The sequence below is a fragment of the Perognathus longimembris genome, chromosome 8 (genome assembly GCF_023159225.1).
Source record: "Perognathus longimembris pacificus isolate PPM17 chromosome 8, ASM2315922v1, whole genome shotgun sequence".
NCBI lineage: Eukaryota > Metazoa > Chordata > Mammalia > Rodentia > Heteromyidae > Perognathus > Perognathus longimembris.
In genome coordinates this window covers 52,044,216-52,059,079 of record NC_063168.1, presented here as the reverse complement: position 1 = coordinate 52,059,079, position 14,864 = coordinate 52,044,216, and the positions used below count along the sequence as shown (strand labels likewise).

The 14,864-nt window shown below is 36.5% G+C and overlaps 1 protein-coding gene across 5 annotated transcripts in view; it reads right to left on the bottom strand.

The window, feature by feature from the left end:
• The window catches only part of Map4k3 (mitogen-activated protein kinase kinase kinase kinase 3), a 135,949-nt gene that overhangs the window by 68,485 nt on the left and 52,600 nt on the right, over window positions 1–14,864 (bottom strand). For all 5 annotated transcript variants that reach the window (XR_007211920.1, XR_007211921.1, XM_048353069.1 and 2 more), the window contains exons 4-8: window positions 9,580–9,644; window positions 6,475–6,530; window positions 5,403–5,450; window positions 2,866–2,908; window positions 715–787 (exon numbers count right to left, since the gene is read on the bottom strand). Coding sequence is in view for 3 of the 5 variants with exons in the window: in XM_048353069.1 (XP_048209026.1) it covers window positions 715–787; window positions 2,866–2,908; window positions 5,403–5,450; window positions 6,475–6,530; window positions 9,580–9,644 (285 nt within the window). In the remaining 2 variants the exon portion in view is untranslated. The remainder of the gene's footprint in view (window positions 1–714; window positions 788–2,865; window positions 2,909–5,402; window positions 5,451–6,474; window positions 6,531–9,579; window positions 9,645–14,864) is intronic.

The following is a 14,864-nucleotide window of genomic DNA, read 5'->3' as shown; positions in this document are numbered from 1 at the left end:
GGCAGTACATAAACTGAGGCATAACAAGACTTTCAGATCAAGTAATGATATGAACTGAAACAGCTGTGAACCTGTCCACCATTATAGTCACAGTGCTTAGTATCATAACTGCACATGGCCAAGATAAGATGGTCAAAGATTCCCCAGAAGACAAATTCCTTGGCAAGAAAGGAAGGTCTACAAGAAATGTACCCAAGGCCTAACGTATGAAACTGTAACCTCTCTGTACATCACTTTGACAATAAATAAGAAAAAAAAAAAAAAAGAGTCTGTGAATGAGCTACTAAAACAAGGGTAAGTGGACAGAGGCCTCACTACAGAAGACTCCAAATGCCAAGAAACTCACATTTGATCTTGTATTGTACTCAATCTTACCTCAAAAAAGCTTAGACAAAATACTTTGAGCAGAGGGGTACTTGTGAATAAAGTAATGTTGAACATATAAAACATCTTGGAACATATAAAAACATCTTGGAAAATATATGTAAGTATGCCAGGATTTTACAGCAAAGCTAGAAAGCTCCTGAAAACCACTTCAATCTCTAGAGATTTTTCTGTCTGAAAAAAGTTTATGACAGTGTATTTTTTGGTCAAGTAATCTCATACACAAGTATACATGCCTAAATTACTTATTGATAACCTTCTTTTAGTCTATTGTTTTAGAAATGCTATATCCAATAACAACAGAACAACAAAAAATTAAAATATATTTACCAATATGGTGTACCAATGAAAGACTTCCGTTTGGCAATTGTAGCTGTTATCTGTGCAGATACTCCAAAATCAGCTATTTTATTTAAAAAGCAAAATATTTAGAAATATAAAATGAGAGAAAATAAAATCGTTTATTGAAAGTAACATTAAAATCTTTTAAGTTAATTTCACAGATGAGATATTTTGAAACACCACACTAAATTTTTAACTTTGATGGACTAGTGTTAAAATACTACAAAGCAGTCAATGTTTATCACAGCCAAATAAAGTCCCATATAAACCAATATGAATCAAATAATCTATCTATCTATCTATTTTTTTTTTTTGCAAGTCCTGGGGCTTGAACTCAGGGCCTGGGCAATGTCTCTGAGCTTCTTTTACTCAAGGCTAGTGCTCTACCATGTTGAGTCACAGTGCCACTTCTGGTTTTCTGGTAGTTAATTGGAGAGTCTCATGGACTTTCCTACCCAAGTTGGCTTTGAGCTTTGAACTATGATTCTCAGATCTTAGCTTCCTGAGTAGCTAGGATTACAAGCATGAGCCACCATTGCCCAAAGGCCCACAAGTGACCTTTAAGTGGTAGTATGTTCCTTTTACTTCCTGCCAGACATATGATAACTGACATCTATCTAGCTTGAAAAGACACCCAAACACTACAGTCAAAAAATCTTAGCAATACATGCTAATACTACCATCAATCATTGTTGAGTATTTGTTACTATTCCTTAAGATAAATATATTGAGTTCTAACACTTTCTGGTATATTTAATATTTTTAAAAAGATAAATACACATACAAAAAGTAACTTTTAAGTGAAACATATGTCACAAAATATTAAACTGCTGATAGAAACTATTTACTAAGTTATCAAAAATTGGATTAAATTTAAAGAACAGAACTTCTCTATTTTTCTCATATTTATAGGTGACTTACAAATACTCTAGTATATGTTAATTATGTTATGTAACATGTGTTAAATATTTTTAAATAAGATTAACCTTATAGTTTTATTTTATTTTTGGTGGATCTGGGGATTGAATTCAGGGACTTGAACATGCTAATCAAGGCAACATCTCTAGATTATCTCTAGATAATCTCATAAAACTACAAATACTGAATTTTCACTTACAAGTTCAGCATGATTATTTCATATTTGTCCTTACATATTTGTCACCATTTAATACTTTCATGATAAAGTTACTATACTGAGTCAGGACTGGTTATAATCCTAACTACTCAAGAGGCTGAGATCTGAAGACTGAGGTTTGGAGCCAATACAGGCAGATAAATCTGCAATATTCTTAGCTCCAAATAACCTGTAAAATGCTGGCTAGAAATGTGGCTCAAGTAGAGTACCAGCCTTGAGGGGAAAAAGCCTACTGAGAATGCTAGGCCCTCTGTTCAAGCCCTAGCACCAGCACACAAAATAATAATAATATTCATAAATAAATAAAATCATTATACAGAACATTTTTTCCTGTTTTATACATTCAAATTAAGTCATAATTTAGGTTTTGAACTCTAATTCTTAACTTGAACCAAAAAGTTATAAAATGAAATAAAGTTATTGTTTCAAATAAACATCCAGCATTTAAATTACTTTTTTTTAATAAATAATATTGTGTTTGTTTTTAAAGCTCAGGTAAACAATGTAAGGTTTATTAAATTTTGTAGTTACTGATTTTTTTTTAATTGTTATCTTCCTTTTTGGTTACCAATTTGTACATCTCTCTAACTAGAAGTCTTATTCTTTTTTTTTTTTTTTGGTACTGGTGATTAACCCAAGGACCTTGCACTTGCTAGGCAAGCCAATGAGCTACATCCCAGTCCCTAGAAGTCCCATTCTTGAAATTAAAAATGAATGATATTATTTCAAATGATACTATTTCACAGTATTTTTGTAACAAATCTGTCTCATGTGAAGGACATATTTTATTCCTGCTTAAGAAAAGAGGAATCAGACAGAAAGGCAAAATGTGCTAGACACTGAGAATCCCATCTAAAATCTCATCAATACTATACTAGGAATGCTAATCTACTCCTATAAAGCAAAACAAAAAAGCCCAAAACTATTTTTTAAACTCTGTTTAAAATTTTAGACTATATTTAAAAATTACATCAGTGCATGTGGTAGAATTCAAATTTACTTACCTAATTTTACATGGCCATTATCCGTTAATAGAATGTTAGCTCCCTTCAAAGACAGAACATTTTAAACAGAAACAGACATTAGACCAGATAGGACATACAATATCAAACATACATATTTAAAATAATCACAGCCTTAGACATAGAAATACTTAAAAATTTAAAGTGTGCAATTGAAATGTCTAATCACTATATTCACAGGAAAACTTAATGTCCACATTTTTAACCAATTTGACTATTCTTATATAATATTCTGCCTTAGAAATCTAAGCTGCTATTAACATAGTATGAATGCTAAAATAAAGTCACATATTCAGTTTTCATCTTATACTTCCTCAATGATCATACATTATCACAACGCTTAAATGCTACTTTACCATATTTCAGTTGCTTACATGATGCTTTAAATTTGGTTGCTATTTCCTGTTTAAACAAAACAAGATAAAAAAACAAGAAAACCCTCTTTCTAGGAATGTATCATTACTGAACCTGTGCTCAATGATTATGGAAGGTATCTATCCTAATGACCTTCCTTGGAGTTTAGGATAATCCAGTGCATCAACAACTAGCAAAGACCCACAGAATTAAAATGTCACTCATTTACATGACTTGGTAGCATTTTAACCACTTTTGTTTCTTGACCCGAGTTCAAAGATAATAATGGCTATTCTATTTTAACCTCATAGTTTACTGAAGTGTCAATAACATATCCTAATAGTACCACAGGATTTTCTCTCTTCCTTTCCTGTAAATTTAAATGAGTTAAGCCAAAGTGGGTAGGTTCTTTAATCTAAGGGCTGTCAATAATAAAGTATAGGCTTGGGGGTAAAATTTGTTCCCCCTTCAATCAATAAGAGGAAGAAACAACAGAAGACTAAAAGGGAGGGAAGGGGAAGAGATTTCCTGACTCCAAATCAGTGAAGCTGTGTACACAACTGATACACTATAGCTCTACAGAATAATAGGAAAAGGGAGAAAAAGAAGAAAAAGGAGACTAGAGCTGGGATTTTTACTCATCTACAAGGACATTCCAGGAAGAATGAACTGCAAACACAAAGATTCAAAGCCAGAAAGAGTAAACTAAGTGGAATGGAGCGTAAGAGGAAGTCAGAGAAATGAAGGGGCCAGATCATTAGAAGGCACTGTGAAAGAGTTTGGACTTCAAACTGAGTACATGGCAAACCAATGGTGAGGGGGCAGAAAAGTGACAACACCTGATTTTAAAAGGTTACTTACGGGAGGAGTGAGGGTAGTTTTTGATGGCTACTACAAGAAGTCCAAGAGAGATACATAGAGGAATAGTGGTTTAGGCCAGGGTAGAAACAGTTGGATAGAATTACTCCAACTCTGAAGTCTAGCACATAATTCTTTGCATAAAAGAAGACCAAACTGCCTAGACAATCTCATCACCTATTAATTTCATACTTCCTCTTCCTTCTTCCTAATAATACAGATTTTATGCTCTCTAAAACGGTCTTATCCTTTTGAATCTTTACATACTTGTCTTTTTATTCTGATATCTCTATATTTGTCTATTTGTATTTTATGCATATTGTTGCAAAACCAGTATGAACTTGGAATGCATGGCATTGCTAACTGAAATGCATGCCAACACTACTTAAAATGCATGCTAAACTATACTTCTGACAAGTATCTACCAGTTCTTCCAGATCATCTCAGCAGCAATAATAAGGAGCTTTCTTAGTTTATTAGTTACCACATAATCTATGAGTCCACTGAAATTCCAAGAACTCGAGAGCACTGGTAATTAGGGCAATTTTGTGAGGAGAAAGTCTATGAACATTCCTCAGATACTCAAGAGTGACACAATCTGTCCCAACTCCAAAAATGGTCAAGAAAACTTCATACTAAAGAAAGCTTGAGAAACAAAAGGAAAAAGAATGAACAAAAGAAAAAAAGGGATTAAAAATGAGATGGAAAAATATCTAGATTGGAGAGATGGCAGTACCTCTAGAAGCATATAGTTTTCCACTGAGCTAACTCCAGCATGAGTGTTGATGCAAACAACTTAAGACTGCTAAAGGGGCTGGGGATATAGCCTAGTGGCAAGAGTGCCTGCCTCGGATACACGAGGCCCTAGGTTCGATTCCCCAGCACCACATATACAGAAAACGGCCAGAAGCGGCGCTGTGGCTCAAGTGGCAGAGTGCTAGCCTTGAGCGGGAAGAAGCCAGGGACAGTGCTCAGGCCCTGAGTCCAAGGCCCAGGACTGGCCAAAAAAAAAAAAAGACTGCTAAAGGTTGTTATCTGAAGCTTACTGGAAAGGAAGCTATGGGTCTAACCTGCATTTGCAAGTGACTACAACATGAATCCAATGAATTACTCATATTAAGAGGGTGACTCACAATAAAGGTACTATGAAAAACTAAACATTTGATATCTCTTTTTATTGCAGTAAGGTGCCATACATCTGGTAACAAATTTATCAAGTAGAATATTCAAAACATGTTTGTTGAATAATTTGACAAGAGTATTTTAAAATGAAGGGTGGGTTATTAGGTTAGAAATATAATGCATACCTTTATATCTCTGTGCATTTTTCCTTTACTGTGAAGATAATATAATCCCTAGAGATTCAAAAAAGCAGAAAAGATTTTATTCATAGAACACAATTTAGGATCTTAAATAATTAACTGAACAGCATTTTATATTTTATTTATTCCTTACAGAAAGCCTAGAAACACTTAAATAAATTATCCTAGAAGACAACAGACTCTTGAAAATGAGGAACTAGTGGTACAGCTCTAATCCCAGAGTACTTGCCTATAGCAAGTCCAAGGCCCTTGGTCTAATCTCTAAATCTTTCCCCCCCAAAGGAAAAACAAAGACGAGGAGAAAATTAAAGTTCAGATAGTGTTTTTGTGTTTGTGTTGTTTATAAGAGCATCTGTCCCTTACTTGGCTTTTTTGTTCAACGTCAGCCTTTGAGCCCTGACTCCACTTTGGGCTTTTTGGAATACAGGTGTGAGCCACCAGTGCCCAGCTTAAAGTTCAATTGGAACCACTAATTTTTCTAAGACAATTTTCTAAGACAATTTCTAAGATAAACTCTGAAAATAGTTGTAAATAACTTTTCTTGTGTGTGCCTGTAAATAATTTTTTAAAGGTGGATGTTCAGTTGGGCACTGGTGACTCATGCCTACAATCCTAGATTCTCAGAAGGCTGAGATCTGAGGACAGTGGTTTGAAGCCAGCCTGGGCAGTTAAGTTCCTGAGATACTTATCTCCACCTAACTATAAAAAAGCCAGAAGTAGAGCTATGCTCATGTGGTAGAGCACTAGCCTTGAGAAAAAAAAAAATCAGGGACAACACATAGGCCCTGAGTTTAAGCCCTAGGATCTATACACACACAAAAAGGTGTGTATCCACCATGATGGATTTCAATTCTCATCTTAATTTTCAAACCTTTTTTGGCATTAAGGGAAATACGTACAACTATAATGCTTGAACTTTAGATTATATTGTATTTATGAAAAAAGTGTTTATAAAATACTTTCTGTTTATCATATAATCAAAATGTAGTGAAAGTCTTCAAGAGCAGTCTGTCCTTTTTTAACAGGTAATATTCTTTTTAATTAGCATTTGACTTACCTGCAATGTTTCTCTGCTAACATAAGCAATTTGCAGCTCTGAGAGTGGTCCAGTTACTATAAAATAAAATTAGTGTAAATAAGATTAATCAATACACATTTTTCAGAAAGTGATAAAGTTTACAACAGACTTAAAATACCTGATGAAAATATAAGCGCCCCAAGCTCCTCAAATGTGAGCTCTCTTTTATTTTCACTTTTTTAGTCTGGTTGGTTCATGCTGTTTGTTCTCTTTCGGGTTTACAACAGTGACTGCCACAAAGCTTCTCAATGTTTACAAAATCAATAAAGGACTATAATGTCACTGACATGAATTATATTTTAATTTTAATATTTCACTGATCCAATATCACCTCTTAAATGTTAAAGAATGCCCTAAAGGTTAGGTTTTTACTAAACTTTTTTTTTGATGTGTAATATTATAGCTACTTTTAAATCAATATTTTTACTTAAAGGTATTTCCTAGTTATATAAATGTAGTTTTTTCATTATATAAATTTCTTTTTTTTTTCTTTTTGCCAGTCGTGGGCCTTGAACTCAGGGCCTGGGCACTGTCCCTGGCTTCTTTTTGTTCAAGGCTAGCACTCTACCTCTTGAGCCATGGCACCACTTCTGGCCATTTTCTATACATGTGGTGCTGAGGAATCAAACCCAGGGCTTCATGTATATGAGGCAAGCACTCTTGCTACTAGGTCATATTCCCAGCCCTCTTGTTATATAAATTTCAATTAAAACGTTTGAAGAGTAAAGGTGTCTTCACTATCCAAAATACTACTCAATAATAATTACCAGATGATTTTATGCAAAGACTGTATGCATGTATGTATTTGCTGGTCCTGAGGCTTGAAACTTGCTGTTCTCCAGGTTTTTTGCTCAAGGACAGCACTCTATTACATTCCACTTCAGGCTTTTTTTTAAAGTAGTTTATTGGAGATAAGAGTCTCATGGACATTCCTGCACTGGCTGGCTTCAAACCATGATCCTCAGATCTCAGCCTCATAAGTAGCTACAATTACTGTGCCTGGCTAGAAACTCAACTAAATTCTACTGATGGAATTCCTTGGTCACATTTAGCCACAGTTAATAGCTTTGTAAATAAAGCCCTAGGACTGGCACAAAAACTTCCTTATGAAAAAAGAAATCTAGCCAGTGAAGGGAAGGGAAACAATAGGAGAGAAATGAATCCCCAAACATGAGAATGGCTTTTTAAATTTTATAGAAATTACAGCCCCAAGATTATGTCAATCTTTTTTTTTTTTTTGCAGGTGCTGGGGCTTGAACCCAGTGCTTGGGTATTGTCCCTGAGCAATTCTGCTCAAGGCTAGCACTCTACCATTTGATCTATAGCTCTACTTCTGGTTTCTTCATGGTTAATTGTAGGTAAATATCACAAGACTTTTCCTGCCCAGGCTGGCTCAATCCTTAGATCTCTGCTTCCTGAATGGCAAGTATTATAGGTGTGAGCCATCAGCTCCTGGCTGGTTATGTCAATCTTTATGTTAAAACAGCAAAATTCTACCCAAACTATCACCATTCACTTTATTACAAAGGTCTCATGCTGGGCAATAAAGAGCTCGAATATGACAAAAATGAGACCAAATTTCCAAAATAATTTTCTTAGAAAACTGACCGTTTTTTTCTCCCTTTCTTGGAGATAGGGTCTTTCTATGTAACCCTAGGCATCCCTGAATATGAGAATTCCTTGCTTCAATTTCCTGAGTGCTAGGATCATAGGTGTGAATTACTATATCTACCATACCGAGTTAAAAACTGACTTCATAAAATATTAAATTTTTTTATTGTGAATGTGGGCTGAATTAGGACATTATGTTTGATAAACAGGTACTTAGCCACTTGAGGCCTGTTTCCAGCCCTTTTTGCGTTAGTTATTTTTGTGACAGGGTCTTGTTTTTATGCTTTGGCTGTCTTGGATCACAATTCCCCAATTTGTCTTTCTGTATAGTGGGGGTGACAGGCGCTTATCACCATGCCCAGATTTTTGCTGGCTGACATGAAGTCTCAAGAACTTCTTGCCTGGGCTGGCCTCGAATTAGTCCTCCTGATCTCCACTTTTCCAAGTAGTCAAGAGGATAGACATGAACCACTACACCAGTCTGACTTCTTAAACTATTAAGACATTACCTTATTTTATAGTCAAATAGTAGGGCTGGGGGGCTGAGGATATAGCCTAGTGGCAAGAGTGCCTGCCTCGGATACACGAGGCTCTAGGTTCGATTCCCCAGCACCACATATACAGAAAACGGCCAGAAGCGGCGCTGTGGCTCAAGTGGCAGAGTGCTAGCCTTGAGCGGGAAGAAGCCAGGGACAGTGCTCAGGCCCTGAGTCCAAGGCCCAGGACTGGCCAAAAAAAAAAAAAGTAGGGCTGGGGATATAGCCTAGTGGCAAGAGTACTTGCCCCGTATACATGAGGCCCTGGGTTCAATTCCCCAGCACCACATATATAGAAAATGGCCAGACGTGGCGCTGTGACTCAAGTGGCAGAGTGCTTAGCCTTGAGCAAAAAGAAGCCAGGGACAGTGCTCAGGCCCTGAGTCCAAGCCCCAGGACTGGTAAAAAAAAAAATCAATAGTCAAAAAGTACACAACAGAAAGAAAAAAAGAATAAGCTTACTCTGTCGCCTGTGACAACTGAAGAACCAGGGGAAAAAGGACAGCAAACATTGTTTACTTCACCTTATAAACCTTCGTTATGTCACTGAATTCCTATAAAAATATTTTAATTTTCTTTGAATTCCCCCAATCTTAGCAATAAGAGAATAAACATTTAACTGATGTTATTTGCATACATGAGACCAAAATCAATCTGAAAAATCTGCCTCAATGCTTTTTGCACTTCCAGAAGATCTGAATTTGAAATTTTGAAAACTATAGTGTGCCTTGTTCAGAATTGGCAAGTAGATCAATAGCATGTAACTTCAACTTATAAAGCCAATGGTCCATGCATCCATACACATTCTACATACTTTTATGTATCCAAATATACTGATTAAACAGTTGTCTTTCCTTTAAAAAGTTAGAATTTAGTAAAATAATTATGTTTTAAGAAATTCTACTTAATCTGTAGAAAAATGTAACTTTTGTCTTACCATGATAAATATCCTGCAAAGAACCTCCTCCACAAAACTCCATGCAAATCCAAAGTTTATCTCGCCTGTAAAGAGAAAATAGGCATGTATCATATCTTCACAGTTCAAACTGCTTGTTTGAGGTAGTATCTTAGTTGTGTGCTATAATCTTGAGAGCCACATAAATACAATGCTAGTGTTTAACAAGCTAATTAGTCTCTATGAGCAAATGACTTTATCTAGTGTGTTGCTATAATTCAACTAAAAAAACAGTAATGCTTAAAATACATCCCTTGTAGACATAAAGCTGTCACCAGACATATCCATATAAGCAGATTTCTCTTTAGCTAAAAAGATTCTGTGCCTCAATTTATCTCAGATTTGCCAAAGAAAATAGCAATATCACTTAAAGTGCTATCCTTTTGATATCAAACATGACCCTCATATCTAGAACCAACAATGTTCTTCTCTAAACAAATGGTTAAAATTATGTTGCTTTCTGACTGCATTTCTCTCATGTCCACAATCTATGCTATCATACCAGATTGTCATAGAAGAAATAATCAGTAAGGATTTATTTAGCTTATTCCTTTGTACAGGTATTCATAATTCTTTTAAAATGCACCAGTGAATATCCCATTATCAGAGGTGCAGATGGACTATTCTGTGAATTCAGTAAGCTCTGCCTAATGCAAAACAGAACACCTGTGTTGTCATTCATAGTGTCTAGAAGAATAACCAGCTAAGGCTGGGCTATGGCTTAAGTCTACAATCCAAGCTTCCTGGGAAGCAGAGACTGTGTTTCAAGGTCTTCCCAAGCAAACAGTTTGCAAGACCCCATCTTAACCAATAAAGTGCTTGGCAGAGTGGACTTGTTATCTCAGCCACAAGGGAAGTATACACAGGAGAATCAAAGTCCAGGCTGCTAGACCACAAACACAAGACCCTATCTTAAGAATAACTAAAGTAAAAAGGACTGAGAGTATGGCCTAGGTTGGAGAATAGCTGTCCAGCAACCAAAAGCTTTAAGTTCAAAACCCTAGAACTGTAAAAAATAAAATAAAGTCCAGCTAATAAATAATTTCTAATAACTGAATGCATACATGACTGAAAGAATAAACCAATTAGGTCAGGAGTCAGCAAAATACAGCCACTGGACTAAATCTGATACCTGATTTTGTTCATCCTGAAACAATGGTTTTTTAATATTTTTAAATAGTTGGAAAAAAATCAAAAGAATATTTCTTGACATATGATAATAAGAAACTCACATTTTATGTGGTATGTATACATAATGGAATTCATGATATTGTACCATTCATAAGGAAATAGAGAGACTTGGAAAAATCATGTGTGTGTGTGTGTGTGTGTGTGTGTGTGTGTGTGTGTGTGTGTGTGTGTGTCTATAGTCATGGGGCTTGAACTCAGCCTAGCACTGTCCTTGAGCTCTTCAGCTCAAGGATTGTGCTCTACCACTTGAGCCACAGTGCCACTTCTGGGTTTCTGGTGGTTAATTGGAGATAAGAGTCTCTTGGACTTTCCTAACCAGGTGGCTTCGAACCATGATCCTCAGATCTCAGCCTCCTGAGTAGCTAGGATTATAGGTGTGAGCTACTGGTGCCCAGTGGAAAATTTATATTAAGCAAAGCCAGACCCAAAGAAACATAGGTTGCAAGGTTTCCCTCTATATGTATATGATTATATAAAATGATATTTATCAAAATCAATTACGTGAAATGGAAACGAGAATTATTATGGTTACTTTTTTCTTTTTTTCTCTTTTGTCACTGTTTTCGTTTTCTGTACCTTTTGTCTTCTATGTAAGTTTATCTGTTTTGGAGACTGTAAGGCGGAAAACAGAGAAATGATAGGACAAAGGGTGAACTAATGCAGCAGTGATACTCATTAGACACTATGTTGGAAATTATATAACTTGTTGGGGGAGGTGGGAGAAAGCAAAGGAAGGAACGACACTTTCCAAAAAGAAATGTACTCATTGATTTATGTAACTGTAACCCCTCTGTACATCACCTTTACAATAACAATAAAAAAGAAATTCACATTTTAGTGTCCATAAGTAACAGTTTTAGTTGAACACAGTTATATTCATTCACTGAGTACTGTTGTCTTGGCTGCTTTCATACCCAAACAACAGAGATTGGTAGTTGTGACACAACATGTTGCTCAGTCTAAATATTTATTATGTGACTTTTGAAAGATGAAATACCACATGTTTTCTGTCATATGCAGAAACTAAGAATGAAAAAAAAGGGACTCTTAGGAATGTGAAAGGGTCAGGGGAAGGGCAGTAGAAGAGAAGGTGGCATGTATTCATGTATGGAAATATCACAGTGAATTTGTACAATTACATTAATAATCAATTCTAAAGGTTAGAAGTATTCTATTATAAAAAAGAAAAAGGTTTGCTGAACTTTGGATTAGACTATAATTTTGATTTATGTGTAATCCAAATATGTACAAAGTGCTCTGAAAATTTAGAGATGAAAATACCTAAGAAAACCTTCAGGGAAGGCTGTAGAAGATAACATCTGAATTGGGTCTATCATGTTAGGAAATAAAAAGAAGACAGGGAAGGGACCTAGGAAAAAGAGTGGAAACCTGAAGAAGACGCGACGTTTGAAATACTGCATACATTATGAGTTGGACAAAGGCTATCTGAAGGTACAATGGCCAGAAATAAAGTTTGTGGACTCCTCAATATAGTTAGTTACCTTTATCTGGATAGTCTGTTCATCAATGTCTCTTTTAATGTGGATACAGAATCAAATATTATTCTAGAGTGTTGCATGAACAGTACATTAAAAAGTAGAGTTTCCTGGGTCAAATATGGTGATGAGTGGATTACCCAGTCCTAAGAGATGACTCAACTTGGTTGCATGTGGTGGATCATGCTGCATAGAGCAAAGGCATACAACTTATAGTGGATTAATAATTGGCTAACTTAAGTATGGGGCAGCAAAGCTTGAAGAATGGAAAGCCAAAGTAAGAAATTTGAAACTCTTCAGATCAACAATTCATAGGTGGACCACTTATCAATGAGACTAAGGTTTAACACAAGATATAAATTTTTCTGTTTAACTTTATACTATGGTAAATATCAACAGATAAAACCAACATAAATGTAAGGCAGTTTCCCAGTTTTAAGAACTCTCACAATGTCTGAGGTTGGCGGTATGTACCAAATGAAGAAAGTATTTCTTTTTTTTTTTTTTTTTTGGCCAGTCCTGGGCCTTGGACTCAGGGCCTGAGCATGGTCCCTGGCTTCTTCCCGCTCAAGGCTAGCACTCTGCCACCTGAGCCACAGCGCCCCTTCTGGCCGTTTTTCATATATGTGGTGCTGGGGAATCGAACCGAGAGCTTCATGTGTAGGAGGCAAGCACTCTTGCCACTAGGCCATATTCCCAGCCCAAGAAAGTATTTCTGACTAGTGACTTAAACTAAGAAGTTTAAATGCCCTAGAGAACTGAATGGTCTTTTGTATTTAACTACTGCATTTCTATTAACTTGAGTGAAGGCTATCCTCAGTTTCTTAGCAACTAAATTAAGCTGCTTATGGTCTATAGGTAACTAAAAATCTTTTTTTTTTTTAATATAGAAGAACAGTCAGATCAGCTTTCCCTCCCGTTTCATTTTGTACATCTGGTTCACTGAAACTAAGCACAGGACTTGTTCTTATTTGCTAAATCTCAGCCTAAAAATAAAAAGTAGTAGTACTGACTTGCATCTATCTCTGTTTCAAACGTGCATCTTATCAGTTCTCCCAGTCTATCTATTACTTTAAACACCATTGCAAGACGGAGGGAAGAGGTGACACTGTACACACTGTGTACAAGGCCCTCTTCCCATCCCACCCTCACAGCATTTTTTTTTCTTGATGACAACCATTCTGTGACTGGATGAGATTATATCTCAGTGTAGCTCTGATTTGTATTTCTCTGATGGCTAAAGATGTTGAACATGTTTTAAAATTTTTATTTGTTTTGTTTTTGTTGCTAGTCTTGGAGCATGGACTCAGGGCCTGAGCACTGTCCCTGGCTTCTTTTTGCTCAAGGCTAGCACTCTACCTCTTAAGCCACAGCGCCACTTCCAGCTTTTTTCTATATACGTGGTACTGAGGAATTGAACCTAGAGCTTCATGTACAGGAGGCAAGCACTCTACCGCTAGGCCATATTCCCAGCCCCAACATGTTTTAAAACTTTTAAAGTATTTATTGGTCATCTTTACTTCTTTTTCAGTTCATTTTCCCATTTACTGACTGGGCTACTTATGCTTTTTGGTATTTAGCTTTTTGAGTTGCTTATATTAATCCTTTCTCAGAGGCAAAGATTATCTCCCATTCTATAAGCTATCTCTTCACTTTTGTTATAATTTCTTTTAATATATTTATGTAATTGTAAATTGCTCCAAAAACACAATAAAGATAAATATAAATAAACAAAATCATTTTTTATTTATTAAGAAAAAGAACATAGGGCTGCCCCTCATATTTGGGCCTGTGTGCTTAAATTATTAACGAAGTCTGTGCTCTCTCCCCTAGATCAATTAAAACTACACATAATCATCAATATAAAAACTTACCACTGGGCTGGGAATATGGCCTAGTGGCAAGAGTTCTTGCCTCCTATACATGAAGCCCTGGGTTCAATTCCCCAGCACCACATATATAGAAAATGGCCAGAAGTGATGCTGTGGCTCAAGTGGTGGAGTGCTAGCCTTGAGCAAAAAGAAGCCAGGGACAGTGCTCAGGCCCTGAGTGCAAGGCCTAGGCCTGGCAAACAAACAAACAAACTAACCAACCACTGAGGACCTGAGTACTGGTGTCACTATGACAGCTTAAAAGACCCTTGGTTCCCAAGTTCCCTCTGGCATCTGTCATGGACCCCCTTCATCACCTTCATTCAGCAGGAAGTAACCAGATCAGATCCTGATGCTCCCCATATTCCAAGAGAAGTGAGGGAAAACTCAGAGGAGGGGAAGTGAAAGAAAACATCAGCCAACTAATTCAGGCCAGCTTGGCTCCCCGACCAACTGAAGGCCATCACCCTAGAAAGGGTCTTGCGTATTTCAAACAAACCAATAGCCATCTGACAAACTGCCAAAGGGGAAGAGAAAACGTAAGGAGGGGCAGTCAAAACAGCCATCCCTGACCACAAGATGGATAATCAGTTTCCAGGCCCTGCTGCTTACTCTCCTGAGTGGCTTTTCCTTTCCCCTTGCTAATAAACTCTTTACAACTGTGGGGGGGAAAACAATAAACACACAAGGGGCGAGATGGGATGTATTT